We start from the raw sequence: 17,311 nt of genomic DNA, 5'->3' as shown, positions 1-17,311 counted from the left end.
GATATATAGCTATGCCTGTACTGTAGTACAGTATGAATGTATGTACGTACGCACTGTACAATTATAAAGTATGTATGTATAGTTCAAGTGAGCATGCTATTGCATGCCTGCATGTAGTAACTGTAAGGCTGCCACTGATAGCGATATCGTGATAACTACAAACTTGAAACCTTTGATCTGAACAGGCTATTAAGAGTCAGTAGTTTTTGTAAGATGTATAATGATAATATAATAGCTATGCAATCTACATGGACAGAATATCCAAATACTATGACTTAATGCCACTGAGTATCCTAGGATTTTCAGTATTAATTTTTATCTTAGCCGTAAAGTATTGAGAAACCCCTTAATTTGAATTTCAGATCAACACTATATATGCAGCTATTTTAAAGCAGTCCTGAAGCTTATATATAGCTTCAGGACTGCTTTACATATATATATTAATACAACATCAATATCGTGTCCTGTAGAAAAACTCCAATAGTAGCTTGTGGTATATTTTTGATATACTACAGCAAACTAGCCAATAGAATCAGTATATCACTTGTACATTTGATATACGCATCTGATTGGCTAAAATGTTTTGATAGTGTTTAGTTGTTTTACCAGTTAGGCATGTCTGACTTGACAATTACTGGTACCATAGTAACCAATACCTGTTACCTAGCAACAATACTGTTGCCTAGCAACCGTTGCTAGGTAACCAATACTGATTTTAGAAATGATTTTGACACCATAGCAATGGTTGCTAAACAACTGCCAAAAGGCCTATAACTAGGTCAGCTTTAAATTTTGTTGCCTAGCAACAGTTGCTATGGATTGTTAGACCAATTTTCAAGCAGATTGTATTCTGCAACACATGTGCATACTTCTTCAGCATGCTAATCACAAGGAATTACTTACCAGTACTAATAATGGTGTAAACATTAGAAATTGCTGTTACTACTTCCAAGTGGGAGACGAGATGTTGTATTAACATATTATACTACAGATATCATGGTATTCGAAATATATACCAAAAGATATACAAACTTAGAAAAGATGTTATAGTGCGAGGCGAATTATATATATGTATATATTAATACAACATCAATATCGTGTCCTGTACAAAAACTCCAAAGCAGCTTGTGGTATATTATTGTTATACTACAGCAAACTAGCCAATAGAATCAGTATATCACTTGTACATTTGATATATGCATCTGATTGGCTAAATTTTTTGGATAGTGTTTAGTTAATTTACCAGTTAGGCATGTCTGACTTGACAACTAGTGGTACCATAGTAATCAATACCTGTTACCTAGCAACAACATTGTTGCCTAGCAACCACAACTAATTCTTAAAATGATTTTGACACCATAGCAACAGTTGCTCAGCAACTGCCAAAAGGTATATAACTAAATCAGAGTTAAATTTTGTTGCCTAGCAACAGTTGCTACAGATTGTTGGACCAATTTTCAAGAAAATTGCAGGCTGCAACACATGTGCATACTCTTTCAGCATGCTAATCACAAGGAATTACTTACCAGTACTAATAATGGTGTAAAAATATGAGAAATTGCTGTTACGGCTTCCAAGTGGGAGACGAGATGTTGTATTAATAACCCTTTAAGGACCAAAAATTGTGTGCATAGTCTACCATGAAAGCCCACACGTTTTATGATTATTGCGCATTTAGTGTTTTAAAAATATATATAATAAGTTTATAGCATTGACAAAGCCCCTACAAGTGCTCAATTGTATAACAAATTATACTAAAAGACTCGCCTGACAATAATAAACAACATTATCTAACTTACCAACAATGTCTTAGAAGCACTAAGGTGAGTTTCAAACACCTACACGCGATCGATTTCTTTGTGACACAATCAATAAAAACAGTCCGCCATTTTAGTTTTTTAAAACCGCATCACGTGATATTGTATATCAAATTATTCGCCTCTAAATAGTGAGCACTCTGAGCTTTATTTGAAGTTAACACGATGAACCATAGATAGTATATTCTCCGTACCCGGGATTGGCGTCAGGGGCTATTAACACCAATCAACAGATTCGTTCCCTATTGAATTCTAGTGTCCGGAAGTTCGTTGCACTTTCTGGATATTGTGCAAAAATGGCAAATTGCGAGGGTGAAAAGAAAGTAGTTTCCAGGGCGTCTACTTCACCGATGACAAGCAAGGGCAAGTTCCACTGTACATAGCTTTGTTCCAGACTTTTCAATGATTTCATTGAAACAATTCCATATACCTTTGGTTTGTTTTGATCGTTTAGGGGGAGGTACTATTGAAACACCATCATCATTGGCCATTTCAGACAATTTAGAGTTTATGGTTTCTACAGCTGTTGCTCGTGTATCACTCTCGGAAAAAAACTTGTCCTTGAACCGTGGATCCAGGAGGGTCGCTACGGATAATATAGTATTCTTTTCAATATCTGCATAACGCCTGTTCAGTGAAGCCAGCATATCAGCTTTCATTGTTCGTACTCCACGATCACTATCATCATTTTTCTCCAATGTTAAACGAAGAGCTTGAATAAATGGTATTATTAAAGATACTGATGCTGCGTCTGTTGAAACAGACTTAGTTATTTCCTCAACACATCCCAGCACTTTAGCAACTTTTCCAGCAAGATCCAGTTGATTAGTCGTAAGCTGTCGAACATCTTCATATTCTGTTGCATATGCAGCTAACGCCATCTTTTGTTCTAGTATTACCTGAAGCATGTAAAGAGTACTGTTCCAGCGGGTAGAAACATCCTGCTTTAGTCGATGCTGCTTCAATTGGAGTCTGTCTTGTATTGACTTCAGACGGTCATATGCAAGTGGTGAACGTTTGAAGTGCCCTACCATTTGTCGACAAATAGCTATAAGATCTGTCACTGCTCTCTGTGAAAAAATCCCATCATTAATGATTAGCTGCAAAGTATGAGCAAAGCATCCGAGATCTTCAAAATCCCCATCAGACATCGCCTTTACCATGTTACTTGCGTTGTCTCTTACTATTAGATGAACTTGCTCATTGTCAATGTTCCAGTTGGAAAGCATAACATTGTACTCTCGACACAGCATCTCTCCAGTATGTGAACCTGGTAATGGATGAGCATGCAATATTGCTTCCTTCCTTTCAAATAGTTCTGTCAGCCAGTGGACGGTAAAACTGAGCAATGAGTCATTACTAACTTCAGTGCTCCAAATATCTGTAGTAAAACTATACCACTGCACAGAACTCAATTCTTTCTTGACTTCTGCCATAACTCCTTTCATTACGCTAGGTAGAACAACATCGGTTATATGCTTTCTACTTGGCACCACGTATCGGGGCTCCACTTCATTCATCAACCTCAAAAATCCAGCGTCTTCTACAATCGATAAAGGTTGGCAATCGAGCGCAACCATCTCAGCAACACGAAACGTAATTCTCTGAGCACGGGGATCACTGAAACTCCATTTTTTGACACGATCTTCAGTCACCTCTAGAGTTAATTGCTTACTCTGATTGGTTTTCTTTCTTTCAGCGGTCTTTTCATTTTGTGCCTTCTCGTATTCCAAGAATTCTTCGGTGTGCTTGCTTCGTAGGTGCTGTATTAAGTTAGACGTGTTAAATGTTTTTGTGGTAGCTCCTCCTCGTGATATAGTTAAAAGGCATTTGTTACATTCAACGAAACGAGAGTCTTCTTTCACTACGAAATAATCCCAGATAGGTGACCTCTTAGCCATCACATAAACACGCGCGATAAATAGAAAAAGAATATTCTGGAATTGTCGTGCATTTTTACGCATGCGCAGTCTACGTTAGTATCGGTTATGATCAAGTGAAAGCCGATTAATCGGTTGGTGGCCAATATCGGCCCGATTCCGATGGTCTAACCGATTATCGGTGCAACACTAACAAACAACTTGCGTGTTTTACATCATTAATTCAGTATACTTGCAGGATGACATAAAAGTAACCATCATGCATGCTCAGCTACATAGCTACATGGTGTTTAATGCTTGGTCTCTGTTTCTGGCATTAATGTGGAGACAGTCCTACGCATGTAAGGGAGGTACCAATGCTAGTAATATAATATTTGCGACTGAGCAAAAAAATTGTTTTGCACATTCCCTGGGTTCATTTTGGTAACAAAGGAGTGGACAGCCAAACTTTCAACATTTAATGCTAAACAGTCTTTGATTTATAGCACGAATTTGCAGTAAATTATATTGCAATAAATTACAGGCACTTAATCGATCAATCTAAAATGGCGGACTGTTTATTTATAGTCTACATAGCCAAATGTATGCTCTGGCAAAGTTTCAGCCTTGTATGCCGATAAGTTTTGAGATATAACGATGAAAGTTGCAACAACAGAAATTTTGATTTGTACCAAGGAAAATAACTACAGGCACTTACAACTTACAAAACAGGGTTATTAACTTACAAACACAATGATTTGCAGTGTTGAAATATATATACACCATAGTGTTTGCCATGAATAGGGAAACTCCATTGCTGGGTTAGTTTTCCTTGCATCACCTTAACTTTCTCTTCACTACAATTGTTTCAATGTGCTGTAAACAAATGCCTATAAGATGATGTTGAACAACAAGATACATCTTAGATCCATCAGTCAAACAAACAATTATACATCGCCAGAACAAGTAAGTGTGTAAAATGTTTGTCCCACAACGAGGTAATACAATTCTGTTAGAGTCAATTGAACAAGGTTTGTATTTACCACGTTTGCTTTGAAAATACTAGATTTAACCCTTTAAGGACCACAGTAATTTACGCAGTGCCTACCTTGAAAACCTGTGAGTTTTATGAAATTTGCGTATTCTATTACTTAGCAAGTTTGTAGCGTCACTAAAACCGCAGGAAGTAGGAAGGGATTACGGTGGCCGGTTCCGGGAGTTTCTCACTTCTATTCTCAGTTATTTCCGAGAAATTTCTCAGTTATTTCTCACTTACCAATATTTTCTCACTTATTTCTTGGATAATTTCTCAATTTTTTCTCATTTCTCAAATGTTTCTCGCTTCTCAGTTACAATTTCTCAGTTGTTTCTCAGATATTTCTCAATTATTTCTCACTAGCTACGCAGATTAATCTCATGCGCACCTACACAGCACGCAGTTTTGCAGGTGATAACACATGGTGGATTCGGATAAGATAGATTCACAAGAATGTCTCATGAAGTTGGCTTTTTATACGAATGCATCAAGGCTGGGAAGATATCCAAAAAACAGGCCCAAGAAATGCTTTCCAGTGATAGTACTTGGTCAAATGATCAGGCACACTCTTCACGACCTACTTCCTTGTTAGTTCAGCGTCATTTCAAGTTAGCAACAGTTTGTGGTGGAGTTTCTCCACAGAGTGGAACTGGTATGTGCAAACGTATCTTTGGTAGTTGATGACACAATGTGGATATCCTATACTAGGTCACAACAAAGCTGAGTTAATTGCTAGGTATAAAGCTGCACAGATTAGCAGCTGAGACAAGAGCTTAAACCGAGGCAAGAGCTTAAAGTCTAAGGGACTGAAAGCTACTAGAACAGCTTTGCTAACTAAGGTATCATGCACCATAATAAAAGTTGAAAATTTTTATTCCCATGGGCTACTTGCTGCACATGTATACTATTAGGTATCACGCTTTTGTACCTTATAGACTCTTATAGTGATACCATGTGTACTAATATACGTAAGTACTCAATTTCAGATTTCAATGGTAGGCATGAAGTATGACGATATTAAGCAGTGTGGGAAAAGATGTAAAGAGTTGGGTCCATTGACCAGTGTATCTTTACCACCAGCAGCCACTTATGAAGAAGTGATAGAGAAGGGTAAGGAGGAATTTTTTACAATAGCAGCACAGGAAGGAAGATTGAGTACTTTTTAGCTGATTCACAAGGAAACAGATTGTCAAAAAACATCAATGGAAATCGGTGGAATTTAGCCGAGTATATTCATTTACATGGATATTATCCATCAAAAACAAAAATTTATTGTGTACAGGTATAGTAAGTTATATGTTGATATTACCATGTACATAATAATGTATAATTATTGCAGTGTGACAAGGAAAAGCCTGAAATAGAAGAGAGTGTGATTAAAGCAAATCAGACACCAGCATTACCAGCTGCAGTGATACAGATTCCAGGTGACAGAAATCAGATAGAGACTTGGCATCCAACGAGCCCACAGCCCAGTCAGGTGCTTACCATGAAGTGTCCAACCCGCAACCCAGTGAAGTGTCCAACCCGCAACCCAGTGAAGTGTCCAACCCGCAACCCAATCAGATACCCAACCAGCTAGCCACTCAGCCAGGTATAATACTTTGAAGCAATTTAGATAGTTCAGCATAGCCATCCCTCCTGGAGGAGACTGAGCGTGGCGTTCGACTAGACATTGGGTGGTCTGCATTTCAAATCCTGGGGTAGGAGGGCTTTCTTTGAATCTTGGGATTGTTTTCCTTTCTTTGGCCCTCTTCTGTTTCACCCTAATGTTAGCTAGGTCATGTATTTTTCTTTAAGTCTCAAGTTCCAGTTTGTTAGGTTAGGTAATCCTAAGGCTGCAGCACATGTTGCTGCCAGACCTTCAGTGCTGGTCACTGTAAAGCTTTAATAATAATTATGCAATCAAGTACTAAGAATGATAAGAAATGCAGTTAAAGTTACGTCGTAAATGAATAATAATGAGTAAATAATAATTAATGTTCTTGAAAACTACGAGGCCTAGAGACATGTACTAACCGGGATAGATTCGCCTGTGAACGAAGGCACAAACATAATGTTTACACCAGTTCATGCTGATAACTTGAATGGACATGTAATTCTATATAATGCCCAGTACAAAGCAGTTAATTAAGTGCCACGCCCAGTTTACTTTGCTATTCACAATAATAACAGTGGAGGAATTAACGACCACAGAGAAAGGCCACTGGATTACTGATTGTTTGTGGCTAGTGCCTCTTTATTTCCTAAGCTGTTTTCAGGTGGAACAGTGAGTTCCAAGGCTCGATGCCAGGTGTGCCAGTGGTCGCAAGATTAAGAGTATGATTTCATGTTAAAATGATTGTTTGTTGTGTATTTGTTTGTCTCATTTTGTTTGTAGGGGGTAGGAGGGCTTTCTTTGAATCCTGGGATTTTTTTCCTTTCTTTGGCCCTCTTCTGTTTCACCCTAATGTTAGCTAGGTCATATGTATTCTTTAAGTCTCAAGTTCCAGTTTGTTAGGTTAGGTAATCCTAAGGCTGCAGCACATGTTGCTGCCAGACCTTCGGTGCTGGTCACTGTAAAGCTTTAATAATAATTATGCAATCAAGTACTAAGAATGATAAGAAATGCAGTTAAAGTTACGTCGTAAATGAATAATAATGAGTAAATAATAATTAATGTTCTTGAAAACTACGAGGCCTAGAGACATGTACTAACCGGGATAGATTCGCCTGTGAACGAAGGCACAAACATAATGTTTACACCAGTTCATGCTGATAACTTGAATGGACATGTAATTCTATATAATGCCCAGTACAAAGCAGTTAATTAAGTGCCATGCCCAGTTTACTTTGCTATTCACAATGATAACAGTGGAGGAATTAATGACCAGAGAAAGGCCACTGGATTACTGATTGTTTGTGGCTAGTGCCTCTTTATTTCCTAAGCTGTTTTCAGGTGGAACAGTGAGTTCCAAGGCTCGATGCCAGGTGTGCCAGTGGACGCAAGATTAAGAGTATGATTTCATGTTAAATGATTGTTTGTTGTGTATTTGTTTGTCTCATTTTGTTTGCATTATTTTGTATATTTCTGTTCATCCTTTACTTGGCTTGTTAGCTGAATTATTCCATCTTCATGTAGCTGTTAGTTCCCAAAATTCATCTTGTATTGTATCCATGGCATCACATAATCATTGTAGGACCTGTATTTTTTTTCTTTTATCATTTGGTTGGGTTGTTATTTCTTAACCAAATGACTAAAAGAAAAACTACAGGCTGACTATTAGGCCAAGGTGTTACTTTACACAGGGTGTTTGGTCTGTACAGTCTGTGTACTGTACTCCTGGCACAGTGCTAACTTTAAAATGTGTTGTTTATAGGAGACATGAAAATGTTGAAAATGATAAGGAGGGAAAACATTGCAATAATATTGGTATAGTATTTTTATACTTTGATTTGCTAGTATTTAACTGTGTGATCCAATTAAGGTGCATATTTGATACCCGCTTCATCAATACAATTGGGGAACCAACTGGGTGAAGGAGGATTTGGTACTGTGTACGTTTCAGATTTTAATGGTACACTAGTAGCCATAAAACAACTAAAGATGGATAAATCTGCTGATGTAGACCATATGAATGAAATAAAAGCGTTGAGGTTTGCATATTATTATGCTTTTCACTTTATACGCTGTCTATATAATTTTATATATATATATATATATTTAGTGTTATTCACCATCCCAATATTGTGCTGTTTATGGGATACACATACCAGGACAACTGCATACAAATCATCACAAATTTTGTGGAAGGAAACGATTTGTTTCATCTATTATTTAAGGAGGTATGTGTAAGTTCATAATGCAGCATATGTTTTATGGTTTGTTTTAGAAGAAATGGTTTGATATTCTTGATAAAACATCCATCGCAGAGCAAACTGCACAGGCTCTAGCATACATACACCGCCAAAACTCTCCAATGATACACAGGGATGTGAAACCGCCTAATATACTAGTGAGCATTTTGAAATAACCCTGACCAGCAGATTTTACATCACATAAACATTACAGATTGAGAGGGGTACACTACACGTCTACGTGACAGATATGGGGTTGGCAAGGATAAAAATGGGACGTGCCACTATGACACAAGTGAGGATGATAGGTACTCCATACTACGTAGCACCAGAGACGTTTCAAGGAGCCGCTGGAACAGCTTCTGATGTCTGGGCTTTCGGAATGGTGCTGCTAGAGCTGTACGGCGAGCGTCATGCTTGGGGAGATGTTAAGAGCCAGCACCATTTACTGGGCAATATAATGACTAAACAGCTCCCATATATTGGGCATCTTGATGAGTCGAGGCAAACATTTGTAGAGCTTGTTTAAATTATGACCCCAAAGCTCGCAAATCTGTACCAGAGGTTCTACAATTACTGCGAGCCACAGAGTGATATGAGAGCAACATTTACATTTGTATGATTGATCTTAACAGTTGTTATAAACGATCTAGTAGATGATGTGATATTAATCTTCTAATGCTGTTCTTAATAGTCTATAGATTGCCAGTCCTTCCTTGGCATTAGTGGGCTTTTGGATATTTGCATCAGCCATCACATAATTGGCTAAATTATCAAATTCTGCTATCACCGGTCCAGGCTTTAAAATGCTGTAGTCCTCAGCTGCTTCCAAGTCATCGCTACACACTGGATGTTTGTAAGACAGTGCACCTTTAAAGCATTGATGACAAAAAGCAACAGGTGCAAAAATAATATATTAAATTACCACTTTGATGTGGCAGAAAATACAAAACATCAGGGACACCCCCTGGATTTTGTGCACTCTGTCTTAGCGATGAGTATTCCACTCTTCAGCAATTCTTGTTAACTCATCCTGAATTAATTCCGTGAATGCATAACGTAAACAATCCCTACACAGAAATGTAGTAAAGCAACATGATGGTTTCGTCATGCACATACATACACATTGACATTGTTTTTAAGGCAATATCTGGAAACAATCAATGATGTATATTATAGCATATAAATACAAATTTTCAAGTTACACAACGTAATTTTTGCGGAACGACAAATTTCAGTATTTTTGCAATTTCATTTTTGAGGATCACTTGTTTTTCACTGAGATTATCTATTAGAAAGTATAGAGCTACCCTAAATTTTCAAGGATGAAAAATTTGCAGAAAGCCAAGCAATCATTAAAATTATGTCCCTTGAAAATATGTACATATATGGTATTATAGTCTTTTACATAGTTAAGTATACATGTGCAACATGTACAAATGATTAATAAGGGGCGTTATTCTAGACTACTACAAACTACTCGTGAAACATCTCTCCATTATATATTCTAATGTATGTATACGTGGATGCAGTGTATTGGGATGCCTAGACATTCTAATAGTTTTGACCACTTAAAGATATCCCATTTGCAAAAAAAAAATGTGTACCTTGAAAAATACTGAATATACAGTATATAGCTGTCAAGTGCTGGTTTAAAACGATGCAGAAATTGTCTGAACCTCTAAAGTTCACACATGTACCACTGTTGGTATAGTATACCATAAACCTCTAACAATCTATATTACGAACACAACACACCAAATAAATTAACTTACATATGAACTGCATTAGAATCATCAATTTGACCGTAACTCCTTTAATACAGTAAGGGTAATGCACTTTCAATGCAAACACTGCATATCCACCTTAAAAAAATCCATCCACCAACTAGCTCCATTCTTCCTCAACTGTCCCCACCATGCTTCAATACGCTGGTAAGAATGACTATTATTAATTTTTGAACATCAATTTATTCATTGCAAACCTGATTGGATGTAGATTTGCCATACATAAAGCTTTTTTCACCTTTAAAACTGTCTTCACCATCTCTACGCAAAAATGGTTGCAGAAAGGCGACATTACAGTTTTCTGTTCCTCGGTCAGACCGTACAATGCTTGGACAACCTAAAATGATAAATGTACATATTTGCAGATGAATTTTACAGTAATTGTACCTTGGATTGTCTTAACACACTCAAGGTAATATCCTGCTATTATGTATGGGTCGTTGTTAGATGGTGCCACGTGTAGCCACATTATGCGACGAGAATACCTGCATGTGATAATCACCAATAACCACTAGTATGCCTATTTCGGAAATATCTATTATAACAAGGATACACACCAGCAGCACAATCACTAAATATTTTAGTGTGACTATAATTATGTACAAATGCTTCCGGTGATATATAACTTAATTGATGATGTTTAGCTATAGTCTTGCTAGCACAAGCAGTTTGTCACACACAGGCATAGGATTCTTGCATGAAACAGTACAGCCAATTGGTAATATCAAAGTTATAGCTATGAGTAAGATAGCATAGTTTTCAACCTGACACCAAAGCAAAACCAGGTGTTAATAACTATAGGAATGCAACTGGCTTCTTCTATCCCAGTAAAATTGATGATACAATGTGTGTGGCTTTATTTAATGTTTACTGTGTTTGTAGCTGTAAGCACTATAGCTACGTATGAATATGTCGACATCCACATTGAATATTTCTGTCTTTCTTTCGTTCTTAGGGTTACAGTAACTATCATACAGCCCCTGGTATTTACAAGTGACAAAAACCACAAGGTCACTTCTCAGATTCACACCATACATGTACTGTAACGTTCACATAATACACTAACCCATCTATACATTCATGTATACAGAAGCCAAAAGGTTTCAGCTTGTCGTACCCATCCATGTGCCACACAAAATCAGGGCCCTGCATGAAGTTAGTTATATACACAATGACACCATAATCAAGGTACAGAGATACTAATTATGAACGGTACATACAGATATTATTGTTATTAGGCCCGGGACACATACAAAATAGTACAGGACAACCTACCAATTAACTGCATTTCTTATTATTCTTAGTACTCATTTATATAATTATGCAGCATGTAATGGTGCCAGATATGCAAATTGCATCTGAACGGCTGAAAAGGTGAAGTGGCCATCACATCTTTTTTTCCAGCCCTTCACCAAGCATGAGAAGCATCTCTGCAATTAATGCAGGTGACAAGCAGGATAGTTAGCCAGCCATTGGGAAGCCATATCATGCTACCTAAATTAACACCTTTGTAATGTCAGCGAACAGAACAAAAGAGGACAAAGGTAAGTCCATGATATGTGCATAGTATTGCAGTAGGCAAAAAGGTGCGTCTTGGGCCAAAGCGACATTGAATATTGAAGAAATCAAACCCATAGCTTTATCTAAAGTAGAACTATGCTTGCATCAGTTAGTAGAAAATGTTTGTTAAATAGAACATTAAATTTCATTTAAAACTTTTTTGAGGGGTTTGGGTTCATTTTGAAGACATTTATGGGCTAGGTTATTGCTAACAAATTCTGCCAAGCTACAAAAAAACGGAGGCTGGTTATTGGGTATTTTTTGCCAGAAAGCCTAAACTTTCATGTTCCCTAATACACAGTAGTATCGTATTGTATATGTGAATATTAGCAGGACTTTTATAATGGAAGAGAACTGCAAAGAGGTTATACAGAAAGCCTAGTAACAAGTATGATTAGCTGGTATCGGTGTAATGCACATTAATGATGAAAATGCACACTATGCATACCTTGCTATGACATTCTCTTCTTTTCAGTTTATGCTTCCTCCTTTCTTGGGCACCAACAGGATCATGTATAGCAGATAACATCATAACAGTATCTCTGTAAGAAATAGTAATTGTGACACTAAAGCTTCAACAGCAATACACATTCTATATAGAACCGTACCAAGAGTTAATAATTGAGAGGAGAGTGTCTAACACAATACAGAGCCTCTACAAATGATTCAGCGTGATTCAAAGGGATTCTCTCAGATGTGTTAACAAGTGCACACTGCCAGAAAAAGGAAATATGATGATTGCACATGGGAAGAACAAAGAAATGTGATGATTAAAGTAATCTTCACGTATAGAATATACTACAAATCACAGAATTTTACAGAGGAATCCCTTTGAATTATGCTGAATCATTTGTAGAGGCTCTGTATTGTGTTGGACACTCTCCTCTTAATTATTAACTCTTGACCGTACCTTCCCACCTTTAACTGTGTCAAATGTTGATGGAGCACCCTATAGCCAATATCTCGTCCAGACTCACCTCTTTCCTTCTGTGTAAAAATGCATAACCGATGCACACATACATTTCAAATAAAACAAATAAACACACTAGTCTTATTAGCACTTGATTGTAAATTTAACCCCCCCACCCCTCCCTCCCTCCTCCTCCTGAGCACCTAGAGTGGAGTTAAAGGCGGTGCTGCTGTTATGGACTTGGACTGAAGCATACATTTTTGTGAGGGTGGATGCAGCCGATGCACATTTTCTGGGCAGGCAACAAAAAGGTTGCCTGTCTGGTTTTTTCCCCTGGTCTCACTTGGGAACAGTGATGTACAGGCCCCCACCCTCCTAGGTAGCATAACTGCTGTATTTGCTTATGCCACTGTGGTTTGTAAATGTGCTCTAGTGTGCTATTCATAGTACACCTGTATGAACTGGTAGCCACACTTGGCAGCTACATGTCTCTAAGTTATTGTGGGTTTATTGCATGTATGAGGAAGGAGTTAGTTTTGTGAAAATGGCATGGCAAACAAGGATAGTTTAGGCAACTTCTACCTTTCATTTTAACTTTAGTGCTTGTCAAACTTGTAGTTAAAAAACATCAGTACATGCACCATGAATAGCCATTCCACAGTCTACTGACTCACCAGCAAGTAAAACATGTTACGGTATATAAAATCTACTGTGCACAGTACAAATGGCGGATGGATTAGGTGGGTTTCCAATCCAATAGTGGAACTGGTAAAATTGACTAGGGTCAAGACTAACCCGCGTTTATCAAAGTATGCATAACTGAGAAATAATTGAGAAATATCTGAGAAACAACTGAGAAATCGTAACTGAGAAGCGGGAAACATTTGAGAAATGAGAAAAAATCGAGAAATTATCCAAGAAATAAGTGAGAAAATATTGGTAAGTGAGAAATAACTGAGAAATTTCTCGGAAATAACTGAGAAAAGAAGTGAGAACTCCCGGAACCGGCCACCGTAAGGGATTAGATTAGATTATCGATTTTTGTCAATAGACAAGGGTCACACAAAAGGCAAAGCCTGCAAACGTGCTCCCCTTACAAAGACATACATACATACAGTTACAAGTAAAAAATAAAACATACAGCAAGAACATGACCCACGACAACTACATACCTATACAAAAAGAAAACAAAGAGAAAATTACAAAATCAGGTTAGCTGAGCAGAAATTGACGAAGTGCCATCCGAAAAGGAATTGCTTTGGAAATTTGTAAAATTTCTATAGGTACTGAGTTCCAAAGAAATGGAGAATTTATAAAAAAAGAAAAACGGTATGCGTTAATGGTAGATGATGATGTGGTAAGTGAAAGTGAGTGGGATCTAGTATTGATGCATGAAAACTTGAAATGTGAGTTGAATGGGATAGAAACTCTGTCATGTAAAATATCGTGTACTTGAGTTATAGTAAAATAGGACTGACGAGTATGGAGCGCAGGCCATCTTAGGTCCTGCAAACAAGAAGTAGATTTGGACCAGTTATGTGAATGAGGATTCCATCTGCTACCACACACCCAGCGTGCAGCTCATCTCTGAATTGCTTCTAGTCTATCAATGTCTCTGGCAGTGTGTAAATACCATACAGGTGAGGCATATTCTAGTAATGGTCTAACAAGGCAATTGTAGGCAGTAGATTTAACAGTAGATGGACTTGCAAACAATGTGTCTTAAATAGTTGAGTGAACGGGAGGCTTTAGCTGTTATATGTTTGACATGATCACTCCATTTAAGATGAGAATTGATGTACATCCCCAAGTAACGAACTACTGATTTAGATGAAATTGGCTGGTCATTAAGATGGTACTTGCACATTGGTGGCGATCGCTTATAAGATATACAAATACTTTCACAGTTTTGTGGATTTAATTTCAGTTGCCATAACTGTGACCATTAATAAACTTTGGTCAAGTCTTCTTGAAGTAAAGTTTCATCGTGAGTTGAAACAATTTGCTCGTATAAGGCAATGTCATCAGCAAATAACTTAACAGTACTGTTGGAAATAATGTGATGGATTTCGTCAATGTAGAATAAAAATAACAACGGTCCAAGAACAGAGCCTTGTGGGACACCAGAACGAACAGGAAGCCATTCTGAGAAACAGCCATTAATAACAACTCTTTGATAGCGATTGGTAAGGAACGAACCAAACCAAGAGAGTAGATTTCCATGTATGCCGAGACATTCAAGCTTAAGTAACAGGTGGCAATGAGGAACCGAGTCAAATGCCTTAGCTAACACAGTGAACTGAGTTTCGTCTTTCAAGACAAAAAGCCCAGTCATTAATAGTTGAAAGTAAGAGGGTCACAGTTGAACGTTTACGACGAAAGCCATGTTGAGAATCACTGATGAGATGTTTAGACTCTAGAGCAAGTTGTCTGTGAATAATTCTTTCCATAGCTTTCACAACAATGGAAGTAAGGCTTATTGGGCAATAATTAGATGGAAGGTGTTTATCACCCTTTTTGTGAACAGGTACTACATTGGCAGTCACCCAGTCCCTAGGCAGAGCACCAGAGGACAGTGACAGTTGAAATAAACGTGATAAAGGTAAGGAGATGAAATCGGCAGCAACTTGTAATAATTGAGATGGTAGATTGTCTGGACCACAGGCCTTATCCCGTTGTAAAGATTTAAGTTCTTCATAAACATTCTCTGGTGTGAATTGTACAGAGTCAATAAGCTTTCCATTAAATTTGACAGACTCACACAGAGATTGCAAGCCTGAGCAGTATTCAGTTGTAAACAGAGTTAAAATACTGATTAAAAGCTGTTGCCTTCTTAACATCATCTGAAACATGATTACCAGAGATGCTAAGTGGAGGAGGGGACTGATGAAATCCCTTGACTGAATTTACAAAATTCCAAAAACTTTTTTGCATTTGCTGAATACGAGACAGAAAGTGCAGAAATGTAGTCCACGGTATCCTGTCTAGTCTTGGAACGAACCAAATTACTTATCGCTTTATATTTAGATCTATTTAGTTCAGAGCTGTTACGTTTCATTCTACGGTACAAACGTCGCTTGACACGTATCAAATGGAGGGTATCTGGTGTAAACCAATGCTTGAGTTTTTTCTGTTTCCATTGAGTTTTAGGTGTAATAGAGTCAACAACTGCAAAAAATAAATCCTTCCAGCATGTCCAAGCATTTTCAATGTCTGATTCAAAATCTAGCTGATCCCAAGGAACATGGGACAACAGCTCCTGAAATGCACAAAAATCGGCCTTTTTGTAATTATACAATTTCTTTTCACTGGTAGATGATTTTGTGGGAGAAATACAAATTGAGAATTCAACAGAATCATGATCAGTTCCTGGCAAATTATCTACAGTCCGAATAGTGGAGATAGAGTCAGGACAGTTAGTAAACACTAGATCAAGAATGTTATTTCCTCCCTATCAAGAATATTTTTCAAGTCTTGGCCAGAACTTTCAAGATATCTGCTAGGATATTCAAGATTTTGAAAGTTAAGATATGTCTTGCATTCGTCTTGTATAATTTTTACATGATTATGTGCTGGACATCATGCCAAGATATGTCTTGCATTTGTCTTGCATGATTTTCACAAGATTATGTGCAGGACATCATGGCAAGATATAACTTGCATTCATCTTGCATGAGTACATATACTGGACTCGTGCCAAGTTATTCAGTAGCCAGCAGCAGCAGTAGCCAGCAGCAGCAGTAGCCAGCAGCAGCAGTAGCCAGCAGCAGCAGCAGTAGCCAGCAGCAGCAAGCAGCAGCAGCTAGCAGCAGCAGCTAGTAACAGCAGCGGCTAGCAGCAGCAGCTAGCTAGTAGCAGCAGTAGCTAGCGTACTAATGTTAATAATTCTAATAATATTATAGCACTCACTGATGGTGCCTCAGTGGTTGTAAATGCTCTAGAACCAACACGGAAATGAAAAAAACTCACGAGTAGTGTCTGCATCTGCAATAGTGAGTGCGCATGCGCATAAGAAAATTTTGATGCGGGTGGTTGACGAGAAACAAGTTATCTCATTGTAGTAGCATAACTGTAAGATATATTGAGGTTCGTGAAGCTATAAACATTTTTAAAATTCCGAGTTGGGCGCCGCTAATCAAACATTATTTTTGCGATATAGCGCGGGCCCTTCTGTGAATAAGATTAATTCTTGATCACGTGACAATATCGGACTGAGAAATCAAATTTCAAAGAAAGCAATTGTAAGTGCAAAGCATGCTATACATACAGTAGACTAACGTTGCACACACCGCTCTTTCTTTAAGCGAATATGTATTGAATTGCTGCATACACGCTCTAACACCTCAATTAATTAACCGCAGTAGCGGGCATGCATATGCGCGCCCTTAATGGATCATGCGGCCGTAGTATAATAGGTTTCAATTATAATTAATTAAGTTCACATTAATTTATGATATTTTATTTAGCTACAGCTAACTATACCTAGAACACGCAGAGAACTTGTG

At 37.7% G+C, this 17,311-nt stretch overlaps 1 protein-coding gene and 2 long non-coding RNA genes across 3 annotated transcripts; 1 reads left to right on the top strand and 2 right to left on the bottom strand.

The window, feature by feature from the left end:
• Positions 1-8,003: 8,003 nt before the first annotated feature.
• Positions 8,004-9,273, top strand: LOC136245574 (uncharacterized). Its single transcript, XM_066037085.1, has 5 exons — positions 8,004-8,124; positions 8,180-8,348; positions 8,420-8,537; positions 8,585-8,707; positions 8,764-9,273. Exons 2-5 carry the CDS (start codon positions 8,299-8,301, stop codon positions 9,076-9,078), a joined length of 606 nt encoding a protein of 201 aa, XP_065893157.1. The 5' UTR covers positions 8,004-8,124; positions 8,180-8,298; the 3' UTR covers positions 9,079-9,273.
• A 1,071-nt stretch (positions 9,274-10,344) lies between these two features.
• Positions 10,345-10,669, bottom strand: LOC136245575 (uncharacterized). Its single transcript, XR_010695946.1, has 3 exons — positions 10,534-10,669; positions 10,415-10,480; positions 10,345-10,363 (listed from the first exon to the last, which is right to left on the bottom strand). It is a non-coding gene; the product is annotated as an uncharacterized lncRNA (long non-coding RNA).
• A 729-nt stretch (positions 10,670-11,398) lies between these two features.
• Positions 11,399-12,932, bottom strand: LOC136245576 (uncharacterized). The gene is made up of 3 exons (XR_010695947.1): positions 12,807-12,932; positions 12,345-12,438; positions 11,399-11,482 (listed from the first exon to the last, which is right to left on the bottom strand). It is a non-coding gene; the product is annotated as an uncharacterized lncRNA (long non-coding RNA).
• Between the last annotated feature and the right edge of the window lie 4,379 nt (positions 12,933-17,311).

Source organism: Dysidea avara, chromosome 15 (genome assembly GCF_963678975.1).
Source record: "Dysidea avara chromosome 15, odDysAvar1.4, whole genome shotgun sequence".
Lineage (NCBI taxonomy): Eukaryota > Metazoa > Porifera > Demospongiae > Dictyoceratida > Dysideidae > Dysidea > Dysidea avara.
This window is presented reverse-complemented; position numbering and strand designations above follow the sequence as displayed.

What these genes read in the sequence shown, in the direction of transcription:
- LOC136245574 (XM_066037085.1), top strand. Translation starts at nt 8,299, where the DNA reads ATGGATAAATCTGCTGATGTAGACCATATGAATGAAATAAAAGCGTTG. An exon ending in AATGAAATAAAAGCGTTGAG is followed by an intron (nt 8,349 to 8,419) that starts GTTTGCATATTA and finishes ATATATATTTAG; the next exon opens with TGTTATTCACCATCCCAATA. An exon ending in TTCATCTATTATTTAAGGAG is followed by an intron (nt 8,538 to 8,584) that starts GTATGTGTAAGT and finishes GGTTTGTTTTAG; the next exon opens with AAGAAATGGTTTGATATTCT.